General features: G+C 38.5%; 1 protein-coding gene across 1 annotated transcript; it reads right to left on the bottom strand.

Moving 5' to 3' along the window:
- Window positions 1-5,946: 5,946 nt before the first annotated feature.
- Window positions 5,947-25,297, bottom strand: LOC132276115 (butanoate--CoA ligase AAE1). The gene is made up of 2 exons (XM_059777385.1): window positions 24,892-25,297; window positions 5,947-7,592 (listed from the first exon to the last, which is right to left on the bottom strand). The coding sequence occupies exons 1-2, from the start codon at window positions 25,090-25,092 to the stop codon at window positions 6,120-6,122; spliced, it is 1,674 nt and encodes a 557-aa protein (XP_059633368.1). The 5' UTR covers window positions 25,093-25,297; the 3' UTR covers window positions 5,947-6,119.
- Window positions 25,298-25,819: the final 522 nt, after the last annotated feature.

Genomic DNA, 25,819 nt, shown 5'->3' on the forward strand with positions numbered 1-25,819 from the left:
TCTCATCTGTGCATACAGATCCCTTCATGTGTGCACACAGATGGTCCCTCAACTTTGCAATATACTAAAATGGCCATCTTAACGATACGATGGACCAAGTGTGCGCACACATGCTTATCTGTGCATATAGATCCACCAAGTGTGCGCACAGATGATCCAGTATTCACTACTTGACCCCAAATTTTGGTATAATTACATAACTACCCCCAGAATTCACCTAAAGCATAGAATACTAAATAACTATTTTACCATTTTAGGTTCCAAAGTATTATTTGACCATGCCAGATGACCATTTTTCCCTTGATGAGTTTTAAAGTACTAACGTAAGGAAAAATGACCATAGTACTCTTGTATGTCCTCAGGTTTTGGATCCCCGGATTTGGGTCGCTACATCAGAAACGCCACTCCACGCACCGCCGAGAACTTTTGAGCCACCACAAATCGCCGTCGTTTGCATCATCAAGTCATTCCTCCATGAGGCAGCGCAAAGGGGACTAACATAATCGTTCGCATTCTCTATCGTTTCAGGCCAATCCCACCACCCACGTCCACCCTTTCTTTCTTTCTCTCTTCACTCACCACTGCAACCTCAGATATATACTGAATTATGAGAGATTGCTAGATCTGAAAATGGCAAACCCTAAGGTATTTTTTGACGTGGCGATTGGCAGTGCACCGGCCGACCGGATCATGATGGAGTTGTAAGCCAACACCACTTGTAATACCCCTCAATTCTAGAGCCACGGGTGATCAAGTTCAAGCACAGATCCGAGGGATACCATACAATTAATATGTAATTGAACACGGAATACAAAATGGAATAATAAATAATTAATAAAGATGAAAAGAAATCTAATAAAAAATCCTTAAAATTAAATGATATAAAATCCAATAAACCAAATCCTCCATAAATATCCTCCAATCATTAAACAACTCGGGAATCCATCTCTGGTGGACCCCTAATAAAAACCCAAACTGGAATATAAACTACTAGAATAAGATCCAAAGGTAAAACAGAAACATAAGAAGCAGTCCTACATAATCGGAAGAATGAGTGACTGTCTCTGCTCAACTCGATCACGCTCTAAGACCGGAACCGCCTGATACCTGAAAAATAAGAGTACGTTAAGCCACGTGCAAGTTCTATAGTACTATAATCCAAACAGAGATCCGATACACATGTACATCCTAAACAATTCAATAATAACTATATAGTCTGTGTGTGTGTGTGTGTGTGTGTGTGTGTGTGTGTATATATATATATATATATATATATATATATATATATATATATATCCACACTAAAGGATTCTCACTGGACTACAGGCTGGTTTCAACCTGACTAGTAGGCAACATGCAAAATGTACTTGAAGTAGGCATGAGTACCTAGACCTAACAGGGTACACCTCCAACCATCATAGCCAGTTATGCATCCTAATGCTTATAGCTCCCTAATCGTCAATCTTGAGACTCACGCTCATATCGAGGTACCATAATTTTACATATTTCCAGAAACCATATCAGTGCCGCTCAATTATTCGTTGCCTTGACACGATAAATCAATAGGACTTAACTTAATAGTTAATCCACTCCTTAATCCTAGAGTAGGTAGGACTTCGCGTTTTTTAGCTAATCCCCCTAGTATGTCATCGTCCCATACCGGTGCATATAATCCATCAATCCAGTAGTTGATAACACAGATAACAATATAAATATCAATATCAACCAATCTATAACAAGTATAACAAGAATATGTAATTAACATGCTTGTTCTATACTACCGATAGATGATTCTCCAACAATTTAAAACGCAGAAAATAAGTGTAATCATCCTTTAAACCACGATAAGCATAACAATAATAATATCAGAGTTAACATGCTTACTTGAAACTACACCACAATATCCAGTAAGTTGATAATAGACAATAATTTATAAACATCAACTAATTTCCTATTAAGCATAACAGAAATTATATAAATTGACATGCTTATTTTTATACCACTGTGACCTGATTTAAACATAAAATCCCTAAATCAATTGGTAATTTAAAAATAAGCAACTTGAATCATCCGCATCAAAGCCAACATGCAAACTTTCTTAAGAGTTTCATATTGTTCCATATATTAACCTCTTACGGTATATTATGTATTTCCATGCCTTCTGAAGTTTTAATAAGGTTCTAAACATCACTGAAAACCCTTAGTTTAGCCCTCAGTTGAACCTGGAAACTCAATAATCCAAGCACAGCGGCCAAACAATCGCATAAAACCAAAAAAAATTAAAAATTGACGAAGGAGCCGGCTCCCTCTTTGAGGGAGCCGCCTCCAAGCCCCATAGAGCCGGCTCCCTACAAAGGGGAGCCTGCTCTTTGCTTAGGGGAGCCTGCTCCCTTCAAAAAAGAGCCGGCTCTTCCCCTTTTCCATCGTCTTCTTCAACTCCGGCAGTGTCCGGCTACTTTGTTCCTCCAATCCAAGGTTCCTACTGGTTAATACTAAGCCCTAGTGTGTTCCAGAATTATTTAAATTCATTATTCATTACTCAACATTAATTAGAACAAAAATTATGCAAGGCAGTTTAAAAACAAGCAAAATACCAATTCATGAACACATACTGTTTTTAATCGAATAACATGCAAACCAGATTAATTTAACTTTTATTTCTTCCTGGAATTGTATTAGGCATGTAAAGAACACAGGTCAAAGGGAGAGAGATAGTTATAAAACTTGCCTGGGAGATTTCGGTTCAAAATCTCAGCGTCGTCTTCCTAAGTTTTTCCGACGAATTCCGATTACTGTAAAGCCTTCCTCTATTCTCTCTCTGCCTCCACTGTTACGGGAATAGGGTTCTAAAACCCCTTGGCAGACCCCTAATGATGTATTTATAGGCTTCTTCTTAACCTACTTCTAGTTAGAAAAGAGACGACAACCTATGCTAAAAGAAACAAGTCGGCCACCCTAATCTCATAAAAGAAAACCCTAAACCATTATACGACATATAATTCAGTATTTAAACTAAATCCACCTAAGCATCAATATAAATAAAACAAATAAAATAAATAAGCAATTAAATAAAACAAAAACAACGAACCAATTAATTCTATTAAATAACCAATTAACCAAATAATTAATCTAATCAAATTAAATAAACAATCAAACAACTAATTCAATTAAATAAACAACTAGCCAATTAATCAAATAAGCAAATACGCAAAGAAAATTCAATAAAACAATTAATTAAATACCGAGACTATCCTTTTAAAATTAGAGGTATTACACTACTCCCCGCACCGCCAAGAACTTCTGAGCCCTCTACACTGGTGGCGAGTCTATCTACGGCTCCAAGTTCGCCGATGAGAACTTCATAAAAAAATACACCGATCCTGGTATTCTGTCAATGGCGAATGCCGACCCGGGGATTCGCTACCATCATTCCCTCATCCTCGCGTTCTTCAGTTTCTCCTCACCGTCGTTCCTTTATCCTTGTTGGAATCAACTCGCCTCCAGTAACCTCTTCTCGTGCCATCATTGGAAAGTTTGGTCTTTGAATATTTTTGATCCATTAGTATATATATATATATATATATATATATATATAGGTTGTCAAAAAATAAGTAAACTTTCCTCTGCATGGCCTTACCCCAAACCTCAGGGGGTGTCTCTATACTTTACCCATATATATATATATATATATATATGGGTAAAGTATAGAGACACCCCCTGAGGTTTGGGGTAAGGCCATGCAGAGGAAAGTTTACTTATTTTTGGACAACCACACTCCCTTGTGAAATTTGTCATCCAAACAAAGTCTTAAAACATGTGAAAAGTCCACTTTACCCTTCACTATTTTATTTATTTTAATTATAAAATATCAAAATATTTAAATGACCAATTTACCCTTTTCACACACACACACACACACACACACACACACACACACAACCACAATAACCACCACCCCCGACCTTGACCTTGCCGGAGCTCTGCCACTGTCACCTCTTCGATTTTGCCGGAGCTCGGCCTTGTTTCTGGCACCGAATGGAGTTCCATCACCGAACAAGCCTCCGCCGCCGATACCACCACCGAATGGAGGGACGAGGCAATCAACGACGGATCTCTCAAACATGTTGACCTCCACACCTGATCCAATGGCTGGGCTTTACCTCTCGATGACATTTTCTCTCTCTGTTGCCAAAACTACTTCTCCAAAAAGCAAAAGTCCCCATTCGACGTGTGGCTCCTACAACCCGCCGGCATCGACTGGCTTCGATCGGCGACCAAGGTCGATAACGTCTCACCCGACCAGACAACCATGCAATGCACGAGTTTAAAAAGGCCAAATCATAGGGCAAGTACCTGAAGACCTTCCTCGTCACCATTAAACTCAAAATCTCCAGCCAATTGGTTGTCGTTGAACGACGTTGGTGGGTAATTGAGAGAATCAGAGTAGTTATATATGTATATTGTAAACAACCTTACAGCCAAACCCCAAATTTCGGCCACGACATCTACCTGCACACTTTCCTATTATGCCCCAAATGATGGGGATGAGTTAATGGTGGTGGTTGTGATGGTGGAGATGGGGATGGTAGTGGTATCGGTGCTAAATCATGCCAGAATATGCATAGGTGGTTGTTGGGGTAGATATGGTGGCAGTGGTTTGGGGGTGGGGATGAAGGTGGTTGTGGTTGTCGGGGTGGGTATGCGTTGAGGGGTGATGAAGATGTAGTGTGTGTATCTTTTCTGTACAAGCATAGAGCAGAAGAACATGCCCCAATTTCTTCAATGTACATATATAGAGAAAAGGGGAGAGGGTTCTTTACACATGCGGGTTCGGGTTAGGGTTTAAGATGGGTTTTGGTTAGGGTTTAATCAATGTTAATTTTATATCAAAGGGTAATAAAGTTAATTCACCATCTTCAGGGTCTTTTTGTCCATTTTTTAAACTTAAAGTGGTGTCATTATCCAAAAATAGGCGAACTTTCCTCTGCATAGCCTTTCCCCAAACCTCAGGGGGTGTCTTTGTACTTTACCCTATATATATATATATATATATATATATATATATATGCATGTATATATAAGAAGGAAGTGAGGAAAGAAAAGGTGGTGGCAGTGGGTGGTGGTGGCGGCACTGTGGGTAGGTGTTATTTTTAATATTATTTTTTTATTATAATGTGAGAAGGGCAAAATGGGAATGAAAAAAGGCAAAATATGATTTTTTTAATTATTTTTTTCAAAATTGTATTTGCACATTTTGAAAAAAATAAGGGTTGACAATGCTCACTTTTGAAAGGAGGGGGGAATTGTGCACCAAACCACTAGTGAGGTTCTTTCTCTTTTTTTTTTTTCTAATTTTTTTTTTTTTTTTAAATATATTTATGATTTCGTTTGAATGGATTTCTATGTATATATCCGTTGTACTATCCAGCCAGGTCATCTAAGAGGGTAAGTAGGGCTTGGATTTAGGTTCCACCATTGGCCCAGCCCGCTAGCCTATTTCAAGTTATAATAAGTCGGGTACTTTACAATCCGACCCAAAAATTCCGACCCAAAAATTCAAACTCTTAGATAGGGTTAACACCTAACCCATATATACTCATTCCATTTTTCCATCCCCATCCGGATCCGATGTAGAATAAGTCAGTCCACTACCCTAGCCCAGTACCCCAGTGCCTCTCCAATCCCAATGATCCATCCCACAAGTACAACACCTACCTTACCAAAAGAAAAGGTGGCAAGGGACAACCCAGTAGGCGATAGCCCAAATGCGCACTGCCACAGCCCATATTGACAAAGCAAACCGTCTGAGCAAACAACCCATATTGCTTTGCTCTTACATATATTTATTTTACCATGTTCAAGGTGCCCCTTAAATAAATTTCTGGATATTTCTTTTTCCCAGTCACTGGAATTAACTTGGGAAATTCACTAATAAACAATCAATGGTTGCTAGAAATTTGCAACAGCCACAATATATTATAAATTTATGAGTACATAGTCAATTGGACATATCTACATTCGATTATCAAATACTTAAATCAATAAGATCAAATTTATTGCATCAAAAAAATGCCAGTATAAGCTTACAAATAACAATATATATCCCAGTGGAAGATACATTACAGTTTGCTGGTTCTGCTCTTTGGAAGGCTCCCCATGGCCTTGGCCTTCTCCTTGAGGATAAATTTTTGAGTCTTCCCAGTTGATGTTTTTGGCAAATCCTCAAAAACAACAGTTCGTGGAGCCATGTAATGCGGCAATCGATCGCGACAGTACTTAATAATTTCATCTGCACTGGCATTACATCCATCCTTCAACTTCACAAATGCACAGGGTGTTTCTCCCCAGTGATCATCAGGCCTTCCCACAATTGCCGCGTCAAGAACCACAGGATGAGTAAAAAGCACAGATTCCACCTCAATTGTGCTGATATTCTCTCCCCCGGAAATTATAAGGTCCTTCGAACGATCCTTTAGTTCTATGTAACCATCAGGGTGTCTAACCCCCAAGTCCCCGCTTCGGAACCACCCACCTTTAAAAGCATCCTGTGTTGCTTTGTCATTTTTCAGGTACCCATTCATAACAGTGTTGCCTCTGAACATAACCTCACCCATTGTTTTTGCATCAGGCGGAACACTCTTCATGGTAACCGGATCTTTAATATCAACATCCTCCATGCCAAGATGGTGCAAGCCCTGACGGGACTTGATCTTTGCCTGTGTTTGAGGAGGCAGTGTATTCCACTCAGGTTTCCAAGTGCAAACTGTGCCAGGACCATAAGTTTCTGTCAAACCATACGAGTGAGTAACACCGAAACCTAATTCTTCCATCCTGAAAAGTATTTGCGAAGGTGGCGGGGCACCACCTGTCATTACTGCCACCTTCCTTGGAAGTGGGTTTCTGTCACTAGCCGGGGCATTTGCTATCATGTTCAAGACTGTTGGTGCACCACCCATGTTGGTCACTTGGTACCTAGCAATACTGTCAAAAACTCCCTTTGCAGAGACATTCCTCAAGCAAACATTTGTGCCACCCTGTGCCGCCACAGCCCAAGTAAGGCACCAGCCATTGCAGTGAAACATTGGAACTGTCCATAAATATACAGGCATTGTGGCTATATCATTAAGAAGAATAGCGGCTAAAGAATTGAGGTAGGCACCTCTATGACTGTAAATGACACCTTTTGGGCTTGATGTCGTGCCTGAAGTATAATTAAGCGAAATAGGATCCCATTCATCATTCGGCCGTTTGATCTCAAAATCAGGTTTTCCCGTTGCTAAAAGACTCTCATAATCCAAGTTTCCAGAAGTGGAGACCACATTACTGCTGCTGGTGGATGGTTTATCAGACTCCAAAATTAAGACTAGATGAGGCAGCTTGGTGCTTGTCTTAGATATAATTTCTATTGCTCCCCTAGCAATATTTAGAAGCTGGTAATCTACAAATAAGACCTTGGCCTCTGAATGCTTCAGTAACACCGACACCATTGCTGAATCATGACGAATATTAAGTGTACAAAGGACTGCTCCAGCCATTGGAACTCCAAAATGTAGCTCATACATTGCTGGAATGTTTGGGGCCAACACGGCAACCTGCTCAACAGTTATAAACTTAATGCAAAGACTACGAACAAGAATGTGGCATTCTGAAGGACGAGATGGTTCATCAGTACTTTAATGGGATAAGGAAGAGAAATGTGAGGAAAATGATAAAGAAAGAAAAAGGAAAGAAAAGTTTTTTATTTACATTTTCAAGGATGCTTAATTACCTTAAAAAGCAATTGACAGAAAGAGGGAACAGGAGAAACTTTGATGGAGCAAACAGAACGTGAACGAAAATGAAAGAGGACCAAGAACAGGAATATTATACATTTAAAAAGGGAAACGTGAATAACTTTCATCGCTACATCCCATAAGCCAAATTAGAGAAGTTATTGTGTCCTTCTCTTAGTTCATTAAATTTCAGGAATTCAACCTACGATTAAAAATCCTTCAGTATAAAGGGAGTCCATTTTCTCCCCTTTACTCATGAATAGCCTCTACAGACTACAATGTGAATCAGTACAATAACAAACTTTTTATAACCTGTTTATTTGTTGGAGAAAATCATTTAAGTCATTACAAAATATCCCATTCCTATGATGGGCACAATAGTTCAATTTATTTCTTCATTTTTTTCCCTTAAACTTTGTGAAATCAATTTAAACTAGAATTTAGAGTGGTAAAATTAGTCAACTTTGCCCAAAAATAAAAAATAAAAAATAAATCCCAGGCATTCCCAAAGAAGCTTCAAGAAATAAAAATAGGAAATTATCCATACGAAAAATAGCTGATCCCAAATAATTAGAACAGACTTCATTGAGTGTATCCATACGAAACATGGAAATATTTGGATAAAAAATGCCGAAACAATAATACTAATACGGAGTACTAAACAAATAGAAGAAGGAGAAGTTACACCGATTCCTCATTAGGTTTATCCTAGTTACAGGTAGATTGAAATTTTGCTAAAACCTACACAAACAATCCCTATCAGCGTTACTGTTAGAACGCCGATAGGATGTCATGTTAAATGTCTCTTTTGCCCCCTTCAATTTCTAATAGTTTTGTCAAAACTTGAGAAAAATAGGGAGAAAAATCTTACGATACTTTTATTCTTCTCACAAGGAGGTATATATACTATACACATATTATACATATAAGGTAAGTATTAAGTTTACAAAGTCGGCTCTAATCAACCACGTTAATTATGCTAATAGATCAACTACGCTAATTATGTTTATAGATGAAAGGTAAACCCTAATCAATCACGTTAACACTCCCCCTCAAGTTGGTGCATAGATGTCTCGCATGCCTAACTTGTCGATTGAAGTATTGCAACTTCTACTTGATACTGCCTTTGTCAAAATATCTGCTAGCTGGTCCTCGGTCTTTACAGAAGGCAAGCTAATTATTCCACCTGTTAGTTTCTCTTTGATATAGTGTCTATCTACCTCAACATGCTTGGTACGATCATGTTGAATTGGGTAATGTGCAATGCTAATGGCAGCCTTGTTATCATAATAAAGACTCATAGGTTTCAAGGGACAGAAACCCAATTCACCCATCAAGATCTTTATCCATAACAGTTTTTGAACCCCATGGGCAATAGCTCTGAATTATGCTTCTGCACTTAATCTAGCTACCACATGTTGCTTCTTACTCCGCCAAATTACTAAGTTTCCACCTACGAAAGTAATGTATCCAGAAGTTCATCTTCTATGAGTTATTGATCCAGTTCAATCAGTATATGTGTAACCCTCAAACTCTAGATGTCCATGTTTAGAAAACATTAGGCCTTTACCAGGAGAGATTTTAGATATCTGAGAATCCGATATACAACATCCATGTGAGCTTCACTAGGTCCATGCATAAACTGACTCACCACACTAACCGCGTAGGCGATGTCCGGGCTTGTATGAGATAAGTAGATTAGTTCCCCAACTAACCTCTAGTAGCGTTCCGTATTTGTGAGAACTTGATCTGGAAATTCCCCCAACTTGTGGTCTTGCTCAATTGGAGTATTTGCTGATTTGCAAGCTAGCATCCCACTTTCAGTCAACAAATCCAAGACATACTTCCTTTGGGACAGGAAAATACCATGCTTTGATCTGGCCACCTCAATACCCAAAAAAATATTTCAAAGTACCCATATCCTTCATCTCAAATTCCTTGGCTAAATAATTCTGGAGTTTTCTAACCTCTTTGTCATCGTTATCAGTAACCACCATATCATCCACATAAACTATTAATGCAGTAATCTTGTCCTTATTTCTCTTGAAGAATAGAGTATGATCAGCTTGAGTCTGTTTGAATCCATAGTTTTTCATTGATTGTGTGAACCTATCAAACCATGCCTTTGGAGATTGTTTAAGTCCATACAGGGACTTTCGCAACTTGCAAACCTTATCCACATCACAAGAAGTAGTAAACCCTAGAGAAGGGTCCATGTAGACTTCCTCATCCAACTCTCCATGTAGGAAAGCATTTTTCACATCAAACTGACGTAGAGGCCAATCTAGATTTGTAGCCAAGGACAAGAGGACCCGGATGGTGTTTATTTTGGCCACTGGTGCAAAAGTTTCTTGGTAATCAATCCCATAGGTTTGTGTATAACCGTTAGCCACTAGTCGAGCCTTATATCTGTCAATGGAGCCATCTGCTTTATGTTTCACGGTGAACACCCATTTACAACCTACAATTTTCTTACCCTCGGTAGTTCAACCATATCCTAGGTAGAGTTTTTCTGAAGAGCTTTCATCTCCTTGGTTGTAGCACTTCTCCATTTAGGATTGCCAAGAGCTTCCTGTACACTATTAGGAATGGACACAGAGGATAATTGATTTGTAGAAGTCTTATATGAATTAGACAACCGGTGAGATGATACATAATTGGATATAGGGTATTGGATAACATTACCAGATAAAAAAGTAAACAATTTAGGAGGTTTACCCTGATTAGGACGAACAGGATAACAAGGACCTTGAGATTCATTTTGTATCTCAGAATGACGTGCTGGGATATCAAGGTTAGACTCAAAGGAAAGGTTAGGCTCAAGAGAAGAAGGAATAGTACGAATTACCTCTAGATGATCTACAAGAATATCCTCAGAAGGAGCCATTTGGTCCGATGGTTCAAGAGGGGACTCTGCCGAACCTATCTCAGTGCCTTCCTCATTATTTCTTTGATTATCCATATGTACCTTTTTTCTTTTCACATACACCCTTAACTCTTTCTCCTTTTTTCAGGTACTATCTTTGTCCCTTGCACAGTTAGTATTTCATCCAAAAAAGACTTCTCTTCCAACTAACTCCCAATCTCCCCCTAAAGAGAAGTATCAGTAACTCCCCTTGAAAAATAGGCTTCTTTCTCACAGAAGGTAACATCCATAGAAACAAAGAGTTTACAGATAGGAAGATGAAAACAACGATATCCTTTTTGGGTGGCAAAATAACCCGCAAAGATACACTTCAAGGCACGGGGATCCATTTTACTTCGTTGATGCGGATGAACATGGATAAAACTAACACATCCAAAGACCTTAGGAGGATTGTTAAGACGGGAAGGAAGAGACTGATATCGAGACAAGGCTTGGAAAGGTGTTTGAAACTGGAGAACTCTGGATGGCATGCAATTTATAAGAAATACAGTCGTGAGTACTGCATCACCCTAAAAAATTTGGGAACACGCATAGCAAAGCATAAAGATCGAGCCACCTCTAGGAGATGGTGATTTTTACACTCAGCTATACCATTCTGTTGAGGTGTAGAGACACGTGAAGTCTGGTGAACAAGGCCATGTTGCTGGAATTAGGCACCAAGAGTATGTTTGAGATACTCTCAAATTGTGCATGAAGCATTTGGTGGAAAATTGGAAAAATAGAAGCCGCCTCACTTTTATTCTTCATCAAATAAACCCAAGACACTCGTGTGCAATCATCAATAAAAGAAACAAACCATTGTGCACCAGTGTGAGAAGGAGCCGAAAAAGGACCCTAAACATCAGAATAAATAAGTGCAAAAGGCATCACTTTTATCAAAATTTAAAGGAAATGAAGCACAATGGTGTTTTGCTAAAATGCAATGTTCACATTGAAAATCTAAAAGAGAAACTTTAGAGAATAACGAAGGAAATAAACGTTGCAAATAAGGAAAAGATGGATATCCTAGTCTTCGATGCTATATCCAAATCTCTTCTCTAGCGTTGGATTCCTCTACTCCAACTTGGTACACTTTGGCAACCTTGAAAGCAGGTGAAGCACTCAAATCCAAGTCGTATAGGCCCCTCTCTCTCCACAAAGACCAATTGTTTCCTTCATAAGAATATTTTAAAAAACACAATGGGTAGGAAAAAATGTTACACAACAATTTAGATTCTTAGTAATTTGACTTATGGAGAGTAAATTATTAGAAAGGGAAGGATCATGTAAAACAGAAGAAAGAGATATAGAAGGAGACAAAGGAACAGAACCAGCTCCTAAAACTGGTGTGGACAAACCATTAGCAACTTTAACATTACTCCTAGAAGGATTAAATTTTGAAACAAACCGAGTTGGGTTATTAGTCATATAATCGGAAGCCCCTGAATCAATGATCCAAGATTGACCACAAGGAACAGAAGAAATACTTAAGGCATATCCCAAATTACCTGTATTGACCAAAGAGGTAGAAGCATCAACCTGAGAAACTTGCTGAGAAGGTTGGGTTACCGAAGAAGGCAAAGAAAGTTGTGGTGCAATTTGAGTGTCAGTGTCACCAGAAGTATGATGAGCCTTAGACCCAGAGTTCCCACCCTTTTTCTGGACATGTTTTTTCTGAACATACCAATCTGGATAGCCATGTAGCTTAAAGCTTGTTTCTTGAACATGTTTAGTACCATTACAATAGGTACATCTCTTGAGTATCAGAGGATTTGAAATCAGATGAATTAGAAGAGGACCTACCTAGGGGAATAATGGTACGAGCAGAAGGAATCACTGATGCAATCTTAGGAGAAGATCCCACTTTCATAGCTGAGCCATCACTAAATTTTCCCGCCATCATAGTTAGTTAACCAAGTTCCTCACGGCACACAAAAGCATAAGCATTCTGAATACTTGGAAGCGGATCCTGAGCCAATACTGGGCTCCTAATTTGGTCTAGACTGGGATCTAAACCAGCCAAAAATTCATATAAACGATCCTCCTTAATCTGTTTTTTCATTGTAGCCGCATCTTTTGCACATTTCATGGAACAAGGACGAAGATAATCCAATTCTTGCCAAATAATTTGAAGTGCATCATAATACTCAGTCAAAGTCTTAGTCTTACCATTCTGACAAGTCTCATGTGCTCGGCAACGGAGTTCATACATCTGTGAAGCGTCTTTGCCAATAGAAAATGTTTGAGCAATTGCATCCCAAACATCATGGACAATGGGCAAGGGAAGAAATACAACCCTAATTTCAGGAGCCATTGACATGTAACTCCACACTTTGGGACCAAGTGGAAAAATTGGAACCATTTAATTTATCTGGAGTAATTTGTAAGGACAAGTGGTCCTGATCAGTAACTGAGGCAGACAATGGAGAGGCAGAAGTTGAATCTCCTTTATCTTTTAAGTCACCCATTACTTGTAGCACTATATAATATATATATATATATATATATATATATATATATATTGACTAAAGAACACAGTAACACAGATTGTAAACCCCAAAAATTATAGCAACACATATTGCAAAATTCAATAAAAAGAATAGTTGCAGTAGGGAAAACCCAAAAAACTCACAACACAAAAGGAGAAGAATGAAGTTGGCGATGAGTCAACCCGAAAACAAATGTCCAACACCTTCAGATCAAGCCGAGAGGGTCTGGGTAAAGTCAAATCAATGATTTGCCGATAAGCCGCAGCGGAAATCAATAGTTAATTTGGCAAGAAATCGATAAACCAAGTCAATTGGAAGCAAAGAGAAGGCCAATGACAAGAACTGATCGGGCGAAGAGAAAGACAAACCACCGGCAAGCAGAGTATAGCCAGCGGCAGGTATGATTTTAGGTATTATAGAGTGACGGTAAGTATGGGTATGGGTAGAGTTTAGACAAATTGGTGACTCACTGACTGCTAAGGTAAATCATAAAAACCTTAATCGTGCAGGCTTTGATACCATGTCAAAACTAGAGAAAAATCTTACGATACTTTTATTCTTCTCACAAGGAGGTACATATCTATACACATACTATACATATAAGGTAAGTATTAAGTTTACAAAGTCAGCTCTAATCAACTACGCTAATTATGCTAATAAATCAACTACGCTAATTATGTTAATAGATGAAAGGTAAACCCTAATCAATCACGTTAACAAGTTTTTAATCAAACAATGTGTATCTGAAATGATCATATTATCCCCCATGCTAATAACCCAATATATATATATATATACTCACTCTCTCTCTCTTCACCACCCACCTCCACCCCATCCACCCCAAAAACCACCAAAAGGGTTGGTTTTTGAATTGCACAACTATGGTTCGCCCCAAGAGCTAACCCAAAATACTCACGAACCAAATTAGATGAAGGAACATCCAATTGACCTGAATTACCTTTACATACTACAAACACAGTTGAATTCAACCCACAGGCATGATTGCCTCCAATTACAATAGTCAACATTAACATATTAAAAAAAAAAAAAAAAAAAAAAAAAAAAAAAAAAAAAAACAAACTTTAATTGTAGATGCAAACTCATTACTACCCCAACAAGTAGCCCTATTACTATCACTTAAAAGAGTCAAAACCCACATGAAATTGACATGAATTGATTGGTCATGTTTAGTAACTGAGCCGGAACTACATCACCTCTCCAACATCTATCATTCTTTATAACCAAAACTATATTGATTCTTCGTTGTCTATCACCCAATTGTTGAAAAAAAAATTACCTTTTTTTTTCCAACTTTCTTTGTGATGTTTCTGATTTTCAGCATTTTTCAATTTTTCAGAAATTTTATTAACGCAAGGGCAATTTCATCTTCTCACGTTTTATGTACGGGATTGTGATTGGGTCCAATTGCATTTTGTGCATTTTAATTTATGTGGATTAAGTGGTATTTATGTGGTGGTGCATCTATTTGTATGTTTGGTGTAGAAATTTAATCAAAAGAAAAGTTAAAAAAAATAAAATGATATTGGTGGGCCCCACCACTAACCACATAAGTGGTCTTGAGACCACATTTTGTCTCAAATTTTCTCACTCTCGCGTAGCTCTCTCTCTCTTCTTCTTATTTCTCTTCATCTTTTCTTTTCTTTTTGGAACCAAGCTTTGAATCAAGATTCCATCCTCATTACTTGGAATTTTTATGTGCCGTTTGAGGCAAAACGGAGAGCACGACGAGCTCTACGCGTGAGTACCAACAATTTCAGCTTTGGTTCTCCCTTTGGGTTTCGAAATTCTTGACCCATTTCAAGGGTTTTGCACAATTAAGAGGTAGGGGTTTTCTAATCCGCATATTCTTGCACTTTTGTGAGTCAAATTACTTGAATTGTGTCTTAACATGCTTATTTGTGCTAATTGTAGTTAAAGTGATTTGATTTTGTCTATGTGGTTATGTGAGGACATGTATTAAATGTATTATGTGAAAAGCATGCTTATGTGATAAATTTTTATGCCTAATATGCTGTTAACATGCTATGAATGATGGATGAAAGATTGCCTCATGGTGTTATGTGAAAATCCCTCATTATTATAACATTAAAAGTACGAGACATGCATGTACATCATTGGGTTGCATGATGGGTAATGTTTTGGATAAAGTAAAAAGGGATTTTTGGGAGAAAATTGTTTTGAATCGGTTTTGAGAAAACCCGGTCGCCGCGGGGGTACCAAAGGGCTGGAGTGTTAATATAGCCTAGAGGGAACTAGGGAGTCACCCTAGCGTGGTTGAGCTAGCTGGGCCCATAATGACGCCGCGGAGGTACCAAGGGTCAGGGACACTAGCTAATCCTTTTCTCGTGTCGCTGCGGGGTCACCAAAGGGCGGGTTATATTAACAATTTGAAAGTGATGGTTTTAAATGTGAAAATGGGGAGCGACATCGGCATGCATTGCATCCTCATTGCATCATATTATTTATGTTGAGATTGGAAACCATGTTGTATTCTTCCCGACATTGTATGACCCCGATTCCCATTGTTCTATTCTTTGTATTGGATTCACGGGGACTCAAGAGGTGCGTCTTAGGCGCCACTTACTGAGCAAATTGTTCACCCCACCTACTTAACATTTTTCAGGTCACGGTAAAGAATTGGCGGATGAAAATCCACCTCAAGCTTGAGGGGACTTGAAGAGTACTTTGGAAGTAAATTTTGTAGAACTTGAACTCGTTTTGTAAGCATATATAACAGATGTGGTAAGTTCATTTTAGTATGTAAAGGTTAATGTAACTTGAAGCTTGAATCCATTTTGATGTATATTGTCCATGATGTAAAGCCTAAGTTTAAAACTCATGTAATAGTATCAAATGATGTTGCAAGGTGATTATGTGATCATGTGTTAGTACTCTAGTCCATGATTGTTGATGATACATTTTTGATTGTTTAGTTAGAGTTCGGACCATTCCAAAGTTCCCATTTCAGTTTCCATTCATTTATAAAAGAGTAGCACCTCAATTGTTCAGGGCTCGAAGGAGCCATTTCGGTCGACCGAAGTGGCACATCGGTCGACCGAACCTCCTGCAAGCTCTCAGCATCTCCTGTTTCGGTTGACCGAAATGGGGTTCGGTCGACCGAACCGTTCACTTGCTCTCAGCATCTCCTGTTTCGGTCGACCGAAATGGGGTTCAGTCGACCGAACCATCTTGCTGCTCTCGGGATCTCACTGTTGGACTTTTGGTTTTATTTGGGGTGTGCTTCAGTCGACCGAAGCTCTCCATCAGTCGACCGAAATGCACTGGTTGGTTCCACTTTGCCTTCTTTCCTTGTTATTCCACTTTTGAGTCTCAGGGCATGTTTTGGAGCCATTGGGAAAGCTTAGTTCGATCCTAATGATGATGTTTGACTCTAGAAACGATGAGTTTGACCTAGGTTCGATCCTGATGATGATGTTTGACTCTAGAAACGATGAGTTTGACCTAGGAAACCTCGGGTCCGAGTCAGGACCCGGCTAACGGTTCGGACCTCCGGGTTCGGGTCGTTACATTCTTCTTCTAATTCAATGTTTAATTTTTTAAATATATGCAATGTTTTAATGACATTTTTTTTATATGCATAATCACATCTAAAATGTTTTATTATGTATGAAAACATGTGATTTGGAAATTTTTGAAAATTTTGAGATTTACAAATGAAATTTATATTTAGTATGTATATTAAATATTTATATGATATATAATTATATTTAAAGAAAAAAAACTATATATGTTGTGAAAGGGTACATTTGTCCTAACAAAACTTTTAATGTGTACTTTGGTTATTTCCCATCATATATAAGGTTAAAGATGTCTTTATTAGTTAGTCGGTAGGGGTAAAAACGTAATTTCATAACGTGGCAAATGTCTGACACGACAATTACTCAACAACTCTGGTAGGTATCACACTCCAAATGCCAGTGTGTGTTTTTTAAGGTTTTAAAAAATTTCAATCAACCAGTAATTAGGGCAAACATCATGGAGTTTCAGTGTAATTTATCCAAGGAAAAACAAAAGTAGGTGTTAGCATATATGATACCACGATTTGTAGTATGACTTACCATAATAGCAGAGATTTGACTATGCATATGTATATGATACCACGATTTATGGTATGACTTACCATAATAACAAATATTTGACTATGCTATAGAATATGCTTTAGAATAAGTTGTGATTTGATTTTGATTTGATTTAGTTTCCTTTCTTGTAATATGAACATGTGCTCATTTTATCTATAAATACTAAAGCTGTGAATGAGTAATTCATATCATTCAAGCCTTTACGCAATTATCTCCTTTCGCTTCTTTTTATATATTTCTACTTGGTATCAGAGCCAACACCTTTCCACACCTTTCAGCAGCCTTACTACTTGTGCGACAGCTACCTTAGGCTGTTTGTGACATCGTGTGACGTTGCCTACACATGTTTTTCTGTGTTACTGTTTTGTGATCGAAAATAGGTATTTTTAAGTTTTACAATTTCTTTTTCACTATTCTAGGGTTGGGTAAATTGGGATAGTTGGTTTCCAACACCTAAATAAAAAAATAAATAAATTAGTCTACAAAGAGGTTCCAGATATTAAGAAGGAGGCTGTCTGGCTATATGTAAGCGGGTAGCGCTCCTTAAAAAAGGTATGTATTTGGATTTTTCTGGAATGGTCTGAGGAGACATTATTATTGTTTATAGTCTAAGGAGACCCTTTGATTTATTAACAGAATTTGTGGTATTTTTGGAGTTTTTTTAATGTCATGCGACAGATTATGGCAGATTCAGGGTCCTCAACTGTTAATTCTCTTGGCTCACATTCTATGGGTGGTGGTGCCATTTTTCCGACCAACTCATCAGAAAATCCAGGACTTCAAATCATCACAGTGAAGTTGGATGGTTCCAACTATTTAATTTAGGCACAGTCTGCCAAGATGTTCATTGGTGGCAAAGGCAAGATTGGCTATATTACTAATTCTGAGAAAGAGTCAGCTGAGTCAGAGAAGGCATATCCACAGTGGTTTGCAGATAACGTTATGGTTATGTCTTGGCTAGTCAATTCGATGCAACGAAACATAGTTGTTGGCTATATGTTTATGAAGACTGCAAAGCAAATTTGGGATTCAGTTCAATGCACTTATTTTCAGAGGCAGAATAATGCACGAATTTTCCAGCTGGGGCGAGATATCACCAGGATTTCTCAGGGTGACTTGACAGTTTCAAGTTACATCGCCAAGCTTCGTGCTATTTGGGAGGAGATGTCATATTATGATTCCTTCCACTCTTGGAAGGATCCAGATGATGAAGTTTTATATGCAGGAATTGTGGAGAAGAATCGAGTGTTTCAGTTTCTTGCCGGGTTGAACGACAAGTTTGAGTATGCTCATGTTTATTTATTGGGCTTATCTTCATTCCCTACTCTTGAGGATGCATACTCCTACGTGCCGGACTCATCCACTAGGTGTTGCTTCTGTTGATCGTTCTGCTATGGCAGTTCAGGTTCCCAACCTTTCTGGAATTTCACCATCCCAATCAGTTCAGAGCACTACCACCGGTCCTCCTTTGGGACGACAACGTGGACGGTGTGATCATTATGGAAAAATTGGTCACATCAAATCTCGTTGTTATGCTCTACATGGACGTCCATCACAACAGAAACAACAACCTTGATCCTCTGCACATTCTGTTACACAATTAGTCTCGTTGTCAACTCCTGACAACCCTGCCTCTACATCTTCTGCCCCAGTTACCTCGACTCAAGCTGATTTAGACAAGTTCAAGCAATTCTTCAACCAAATGGAGGCATCATCTCAGCCAACCTCCACTTATGCCCATTCAGGTACTATTGCGTTTGCACATAGCATATCTACATCTTCAACACCATGGATAATTGATTCTGGTGCTTCAGACAATATGACTGGTATGTCCTCACTCTTCCAATCTTATAGTATCTGCTCTAGCCAACGCAAGGTCCGCCTTGCGAATGGCTCTCCATCTTCCATTGCTGGGAAGGGTCACATATCAGTTACTCCTTCATTAACTTTGTCAAATACACTTCATGTTCCAAAGTTGACTACAAATCTTATTTCTGTTAGTAACGTTACCAAACAATTAAATTGTAGTGTAACGTTCTTTCCCTCTCATTGTATTTTTCAGGATCTGGTGTCGAAACGGACAATTGGTAGTGGGCGTGAAATGGACGGTTTATACCTGTTGGATGCTCCTTTGTCACCTCAAGCACATTCAGCTTCATTTTCTAATATTGTTTCATCTAATAAAGCCCAGCTTATGTGTTGGCACATGCGTTTAGGACATATTTCTTTTGGTTATTTGAAACATTTATTTCCTTCCTTATTTTGTAACGTGGCAGTGTCAGATTTATCCTGTGAAACATGTCATATGGCTAAACATGTTCGTTCCAATTATCCTGCTAGTAGTAATAAATCTGCTTTAACACCTTTTGATCTTGTTCATTCAGATGTGTGGGGTCCTTGCCCAGTTACTTCTAGTCTTGGATTTCGATATTTCGTATTGTTTATTGATGATCATAATCTTGTTACTTGGGTTTATCTTATGAAAACCAAAAATGAGGTATAGACCATTTTTAAAAAATTTATGACAATGGTTCAAACTCAATACGGTCGTACCATTAAAAAATTCCGATCTGACCAGGGTACATAGTACACTTATGGGGAGGTACAACGGTTATGTACAGAATTTGGGATTGAGCATCAGATGGCTAATGTTAAAACTCCTCAACAGAATGGTCGTTCTGAGAGAAAGAATCGCCACATCCTTGACTTAGCCAAAGCAATCTGCATTGGCATGAATGTTCCCCAGTCATTTTGGGGAGATCCAGTTCTTACCGCTGTTTACATCATTAATAGGACTCCTTCTAGGATTCTTAATTTTGCAGCCCACTCTTAATCTTACATCCCAATTCATCTCTTTTTTTTATTCCTCCGCGAGTCTTCGGTTGTGTGTGCTTTGTTCAGCAGTTGGGGCAGACTTGTACAAAGCTTAACCCCAAGGCTTTGAAGTGTGTGCTTTTGGGCTATTCTCACTCTCAAAAAGGTTATAGGTGTTACCATCCTCCCAGTCGTCGGCGGTTTATATCCATGGATGTTTCTTTCTTTGAGCATACACCATACTATAGTGGTTCAGTTGGTTCTCAGAGTGAATGGTTCCCATTAAATATAATGGATGATCACCTTCTTCCGTCTTCAACTCCTCTACCATTACCTGTTACTTCTTCTATGATTCCTCCTCGTGATACCCCTCCAGCAGGGGGAATTGTTCCTTTTTCATAGGTTTATAGTCGGAGACAACAGGTACAAGCTTCTACTCCCACGATCGACTGCCCTGTTCCTTCGGCACTAGCTCCGCCTTCTCAAACTATTGTTTCGCTTGATGATCGCCCCATTGCTCTTCGAAAGGGTAAACGTTCTTGTACTTGCCCTATTTCTAATTTTGTTTCTGATTATGCTCTCTCACCCTCCTATCGGAGTTTTCTTGTTTCTGTTGCCTCGGTTCCTATTCCTTTTAGTGTTGCAGATGCACTAACATAACCTCAATGGCGTGATGCTATGACAGAAGAACTACAAGCACTTGAGAAAAATCAGACTTGGGACATGGTTCCGTTTCCTATTGGACGAAAGGCTGTGGCTTGTCGTTAGGTGTTTACAGTTAAGCATAATCCAGATGGGTCAGTTGCTCGTTATAAGGCCTGATTGGTTGCCAAGAGTTATGCTTATACTTATGGCATAGATTATCAGGAGACTTTGGCCCTTTTTGCCAAGATGAATACCATCCGTGTATTAGTTTTCGTTGCTGCAATTCGATCTTGGCCTCTATATCAGTTAGATGTCAAGAATGCCTTTCTCAATGGTGATTTGCAGGAGGAGGTGTACATGGTTCCTCCTCCGGGCTTTCATTCTCTTGCTCATTCAGGTATGGTACGTCGTCTTCGTCGTTCTCTGTATGGCCTCAAGCAGTCTCCTCGAGCTTGGTCTGATCGCTTTGGCACTGCTATGCTCAAGTTTGGTTTCCATCAAAGTGCAGCTTATCATACCTTGTTTTTACGTCATTCAGGCGGTAAGACAGTTGCTCTCATTGTGTATGTCGATGATATTGTTCTTACCAGCGATGATACTACCGGAATTAATGAGGTTAAGAGCTATCTTGGCTGTCAGTTTGAGATTAAGGATCTTGGTCCCTTACGGTACTTCTTGGGCATTGAGGTGGCTCGCTCCAAGACTGGCATTTTCATCTCTCAACACAAGTATGTTCTTGACTTGCTTTCTGCTTCTGGTCAACTTGGGCTCGTCCTGCTGATACTCCGATTAAGCAGAATCATCGACTGACTGATTCTAAGGGGGAGTTGTTGTCAGATATTGGTCAGTATCAACGACTTGTGGGGAAGCTCATCTATTTATCCATGACTCGACCTGACATTGCTTATGCCGTGAGTGTCGTGAGTCAATTCATGCACTCTCCTCGTGCCCCTCACCTTAATGCAGCTATTCGGATCCTTCGCTACTTAAAAGGGTGTCCAGGCCGTGGTATTTTGTTTGCCAATCATGGTCACTTACGTGTTGAGGCTTGGACAGATGGTGATTATGCAAAATCAATTTCAGATAGGAGGTCTACTTCAGGTTATTGTACCACTATTGGTGGTAACTTGGTTACTTGGCACAGTAAGAAGCAGGATGTTGTCTCTCGATCTAGTACAGAGGCAGAGTATAGGGATATGACTCTTGGGGTAGGTGAGTTACTTTGGTTGAAAAACTTGATGACAGACTCGTGCCTTCCAGTGTCGCTTCCATTCTCACTTTACTGCGACAACAAGTCTACCATTAGCATAGCAGCAAATCCCGTTCAGCATGATAGGACTAAGCATATAGAGGTGGACCGTCACTTCATTCGAGAGAAGATCATCTCTGCTCAAATTTACACTCCAATTGTCACAAGTTCTCAGCAGCTTGCAGACATTCTTACAAAGGGCGTCACTAAGATTGTGTTTGAGAATGCATTGTCCAAGTTGGGCGTTTCAGATATCCACGCACCAACTTGACGGGGAGTGTTACCAAATATGATACCACGATTTATGGTATGACTTACCATAATAGCAGAGATTTGACTATGCGTATGTTAGCATATATGACATCTCTGCTATTATGGTAAGTCATACCATTATGGCAAGTTGGTGCGTGGATATCTGAAACGCCCAACTTGGACAATGCATTCTCAAACACAATCTTAGTGACGCCCTTTGTAAGAATGTCTGTAAGCTGCTGAGAACTTGTGACAAATGGAGTGCAAATTTGACCAGAGATGATCTTCTCTCGAATGAAGTGACGGTCCACCTCTATATGCTTAGTTCTACTGTAGGCTTTTGTCCAATCAGTCTCTCCAGCACCCTTGATATTTAATAATAGGATTTCTAATTCAATGAAATTTGAAAAGATTTTTTTTTTCCTTTTCTTGTGTCCTGAAAAAGAACTCCCACAATGTTTTTGGGGAGAGTTGAACCTCTTACCTTTCCCTTTGAAATGAGAGGATTGAAAATAAAGGAGACACCACTCAGCCACGCGCTTTGGCTATCCAAAGACATTGAAAACATATATTAGTCATGAAAATGGAAAATTTATTTTCCCTGAATGAAAATGGAAACATTCTGAATAATAACTTGTTGATTATCTCTGGAGAAAAACCCTGTGTAGGTGTCAATTAGTGCTAGCCACAGGGCATGTTGAAAAGTCAAAATACAGAAAATAGCACCCAGCTATAGCCCACGAGGACGACAATGTGGTAAATTGAAAAGTCAAGAGAATAAACCATAGCACTTCGCCAAGCAGGGACGGAGCCAATTAAGGCCTAGAGAGGACACGTGCCCCCCCTCACTTTGCTCAAACCTACTATACATAGATACATATTTTTGGTATATACATATACTTTTATGGTAGTTTTAAATAGTGCCCCCCCTCAAAATTTCAAATTCTTCTAATTTCCTTTTGAAAAAAAAAACAAAAGTTATATATATCCCTTCTTCAAGTGTACAATATATTTTTCCTTTTCTAATTTTTGTTTCCTTTTTCAAAAAAAATCTTTTTCACTGATGTATTTTTTTTTATTTTTTTTTAACTTATTTCTTTTTATCGATGACATTTGTGATTGTATTTAATTAAAATATTATTAATTAATATTTTGATTCTTATATTTGTAACTATATTTTTTTTACATTATTTATTTAGTATATTATTTTACAACTATTTTTTTCTTATTTGCCTTTTTGATTTAAAAAAATTATACTTCCTATTTGTCATATTTATTAAAAAAAAAAATTTCAACAAGTGCATTGTGCCCCCTCTGAACTAAAATCCTGGCTCCGCCCCTGTCGCCAGGTCATCAAACTTCGAAAGGACAAACTCTTGAAACCATGATGTCACGTTAAAACTCAAGGATACAATCCTCGATTTCAAAATAAACCCTGATACAATGCCAAGTCATCGATCCTTGAGGACATAACCCTCAAGCTTTAACAAAACCCTGGCACAATGTCAGATCATTAAATCTAAAAAAAGCAGCCTTTGTGTATAAGCAAAAACATGGCAATATGATAGGTCATCAAGCCTCGAGAGCACAACCCTTGAGCCGTAACAAAACCTTGGCGGCACGCTAGGTCATTAAATTGCATAACATATTTCTCGAGTCTAAACAAAGCCCTATTATCATGCTAAGCCAATGATGCTTAATATCATAAACACTCTGATATAAAATTGTGTAGTACAAAGAGAGATGAAGGTAGGGTCATCTCGAGTACTTGCAATCTTCTCTTGGGACACTTAGAAGGATTTTTGGATTGGAGAATGAGAAGTCAGAACTTGTCTGCCTTTGATAATAGGCCTATCCAAAGGGGCGGTGAACCGCATGCCTCAACAGATACCCTTACAATCACAATTAATGTGTCGATACAAAACATTAATGTTCTAAACTACCGCAGCTACTGAGGGCCAAATGCATTTAATGTTTATATTAAGACTAGCACACCACGCCAAAGCAGAGGCATGATTTAAGGATGGATTGGACCTCTTAGGTGCCTAAGTCCATCATAACCTAGCAGGATAGGTCTCCTGTAATGATTAAAACTCATCGTGAGCCATTGGGTAATATCCAATAGCCTCAGACTACAAATACAACCATTAGAGCAAATATTAATCAGTGTTCCAGTAAAGAACCCCTACACCCTAAAAATTGGAAACATGGGATAATTCATGGAAAATGGATACTTGATGGGAATTGTAAGATATTAGATATTTTGGTACCACCAGGGCAAAGAAATCCTGACAACTTGGAATTTCAAACCTGGATATAATATGCATCAACATTGTTAGCTCACTACTAAAGTCCAATGTGGGTTTTAAGGCTTCTTCCTAAAGTTGTGTATGCATATATAACAATATATTGCACACTGAAGAGCAACTGTAGAGCAATTACAGTATGAGATTGACAATTTCCAACCGAATTGGGATTTTATATAATTTAATTTCATAGCAAAAAAAGAGGAAGAACGTGTAGCAATTAAACTAGCAAAAAAAAAAAAAAGAAATGACATTTAATAGATAACAAAAAGGAAAATAAAACAGAAATCAAATAAATGGTGCGAAGAATAGATGGAATAGAAGGAAAATAGACGTACGACATCCCCTGAAGAAACAGCCAAGTGGGTGAGAGCAGAAGCGAGCTTGATACACCTATGGAGAGTGTCTCTCCAGGTGTACTTGACATGATTCCCATACACGATAGAGAGTCTGTCTCTGTAAACGATCGCCGATCGTTCCAGGAAACTTATTGGGGACAGAGGGACGTAGTTGGCTGAGCATTGAATCGTGCCCTCCATTGCTCGTCAATGGTTGGTGAGGTCTGATTCTATATCGAAGAAGAGTCGGAAGACAAATGCCATCCGCTGCAATCCATCTCGAGTCCTCCTCCGCTCAAGTCATTCATGACGTAGTAGCACGTGTTTGTAGTATGTCCTCAGTGAGGACCATGCTGTTCGGCTACCGAACTGGTTAGGCTGAGCCGATAGGGTGATGTATGGTTGGTTGATAAATAAATGAGAGAATATAGTTAGTTGATAAATAAAAGAGAAGGGAGGAAATGATAGTAATTATTATTTAATAATTAAATAAATAAAAGAAAAGAATTATAATAAATTTTTTATTATATTTTGTTTTATAAATTTTTTCTTTTATAAAAATAAGGGCAAATTTAATATTAACAAAATTTTATTAAATAAATAGTATTTCCTTCTCTTTCCTCTCATTTTGGGAAGGAACAAATCCAACTTATCATATATAGTTTGATTTTTTTCAATCCCTCCATTTCCTTTTTTTATCCTTATAAATTAATATTCCATCAAACATAACATTTGATTTCCCTCCATTACCTTTTCTTTCTTTTCCTTCCAATCCCCACCAACCAAACTGGGCCTCGGTGATGGACCACTACCATGTGAGCATCAGCTTAAGCAAGTTTCGATTTAGACATGCTAATTAGTGACCTAGTTAGGCTAAGCTGATTTATCTGTTTTTTTTTTTTAAATATTAATCTGTAAATGTAATTGA

Source organism: Cornus florida, unplaced genomic scaffold (assembly GCF_030987335.1).
Source record: "Cornus florida cultivar Cherokee Brave unplaced genomic scaffold, ASM3098733v1 CherokeeBrave_3.0.0_Hap2_Chr10, whole genome shotgun sequence".
In the NCBI taxonomy this organism is placed as follows: Eukaryota; Viridiplantae; Streptophyta; class Magnoliopsida; order Cornales; family Cornaceae; genus Cornus; species Cornus florida.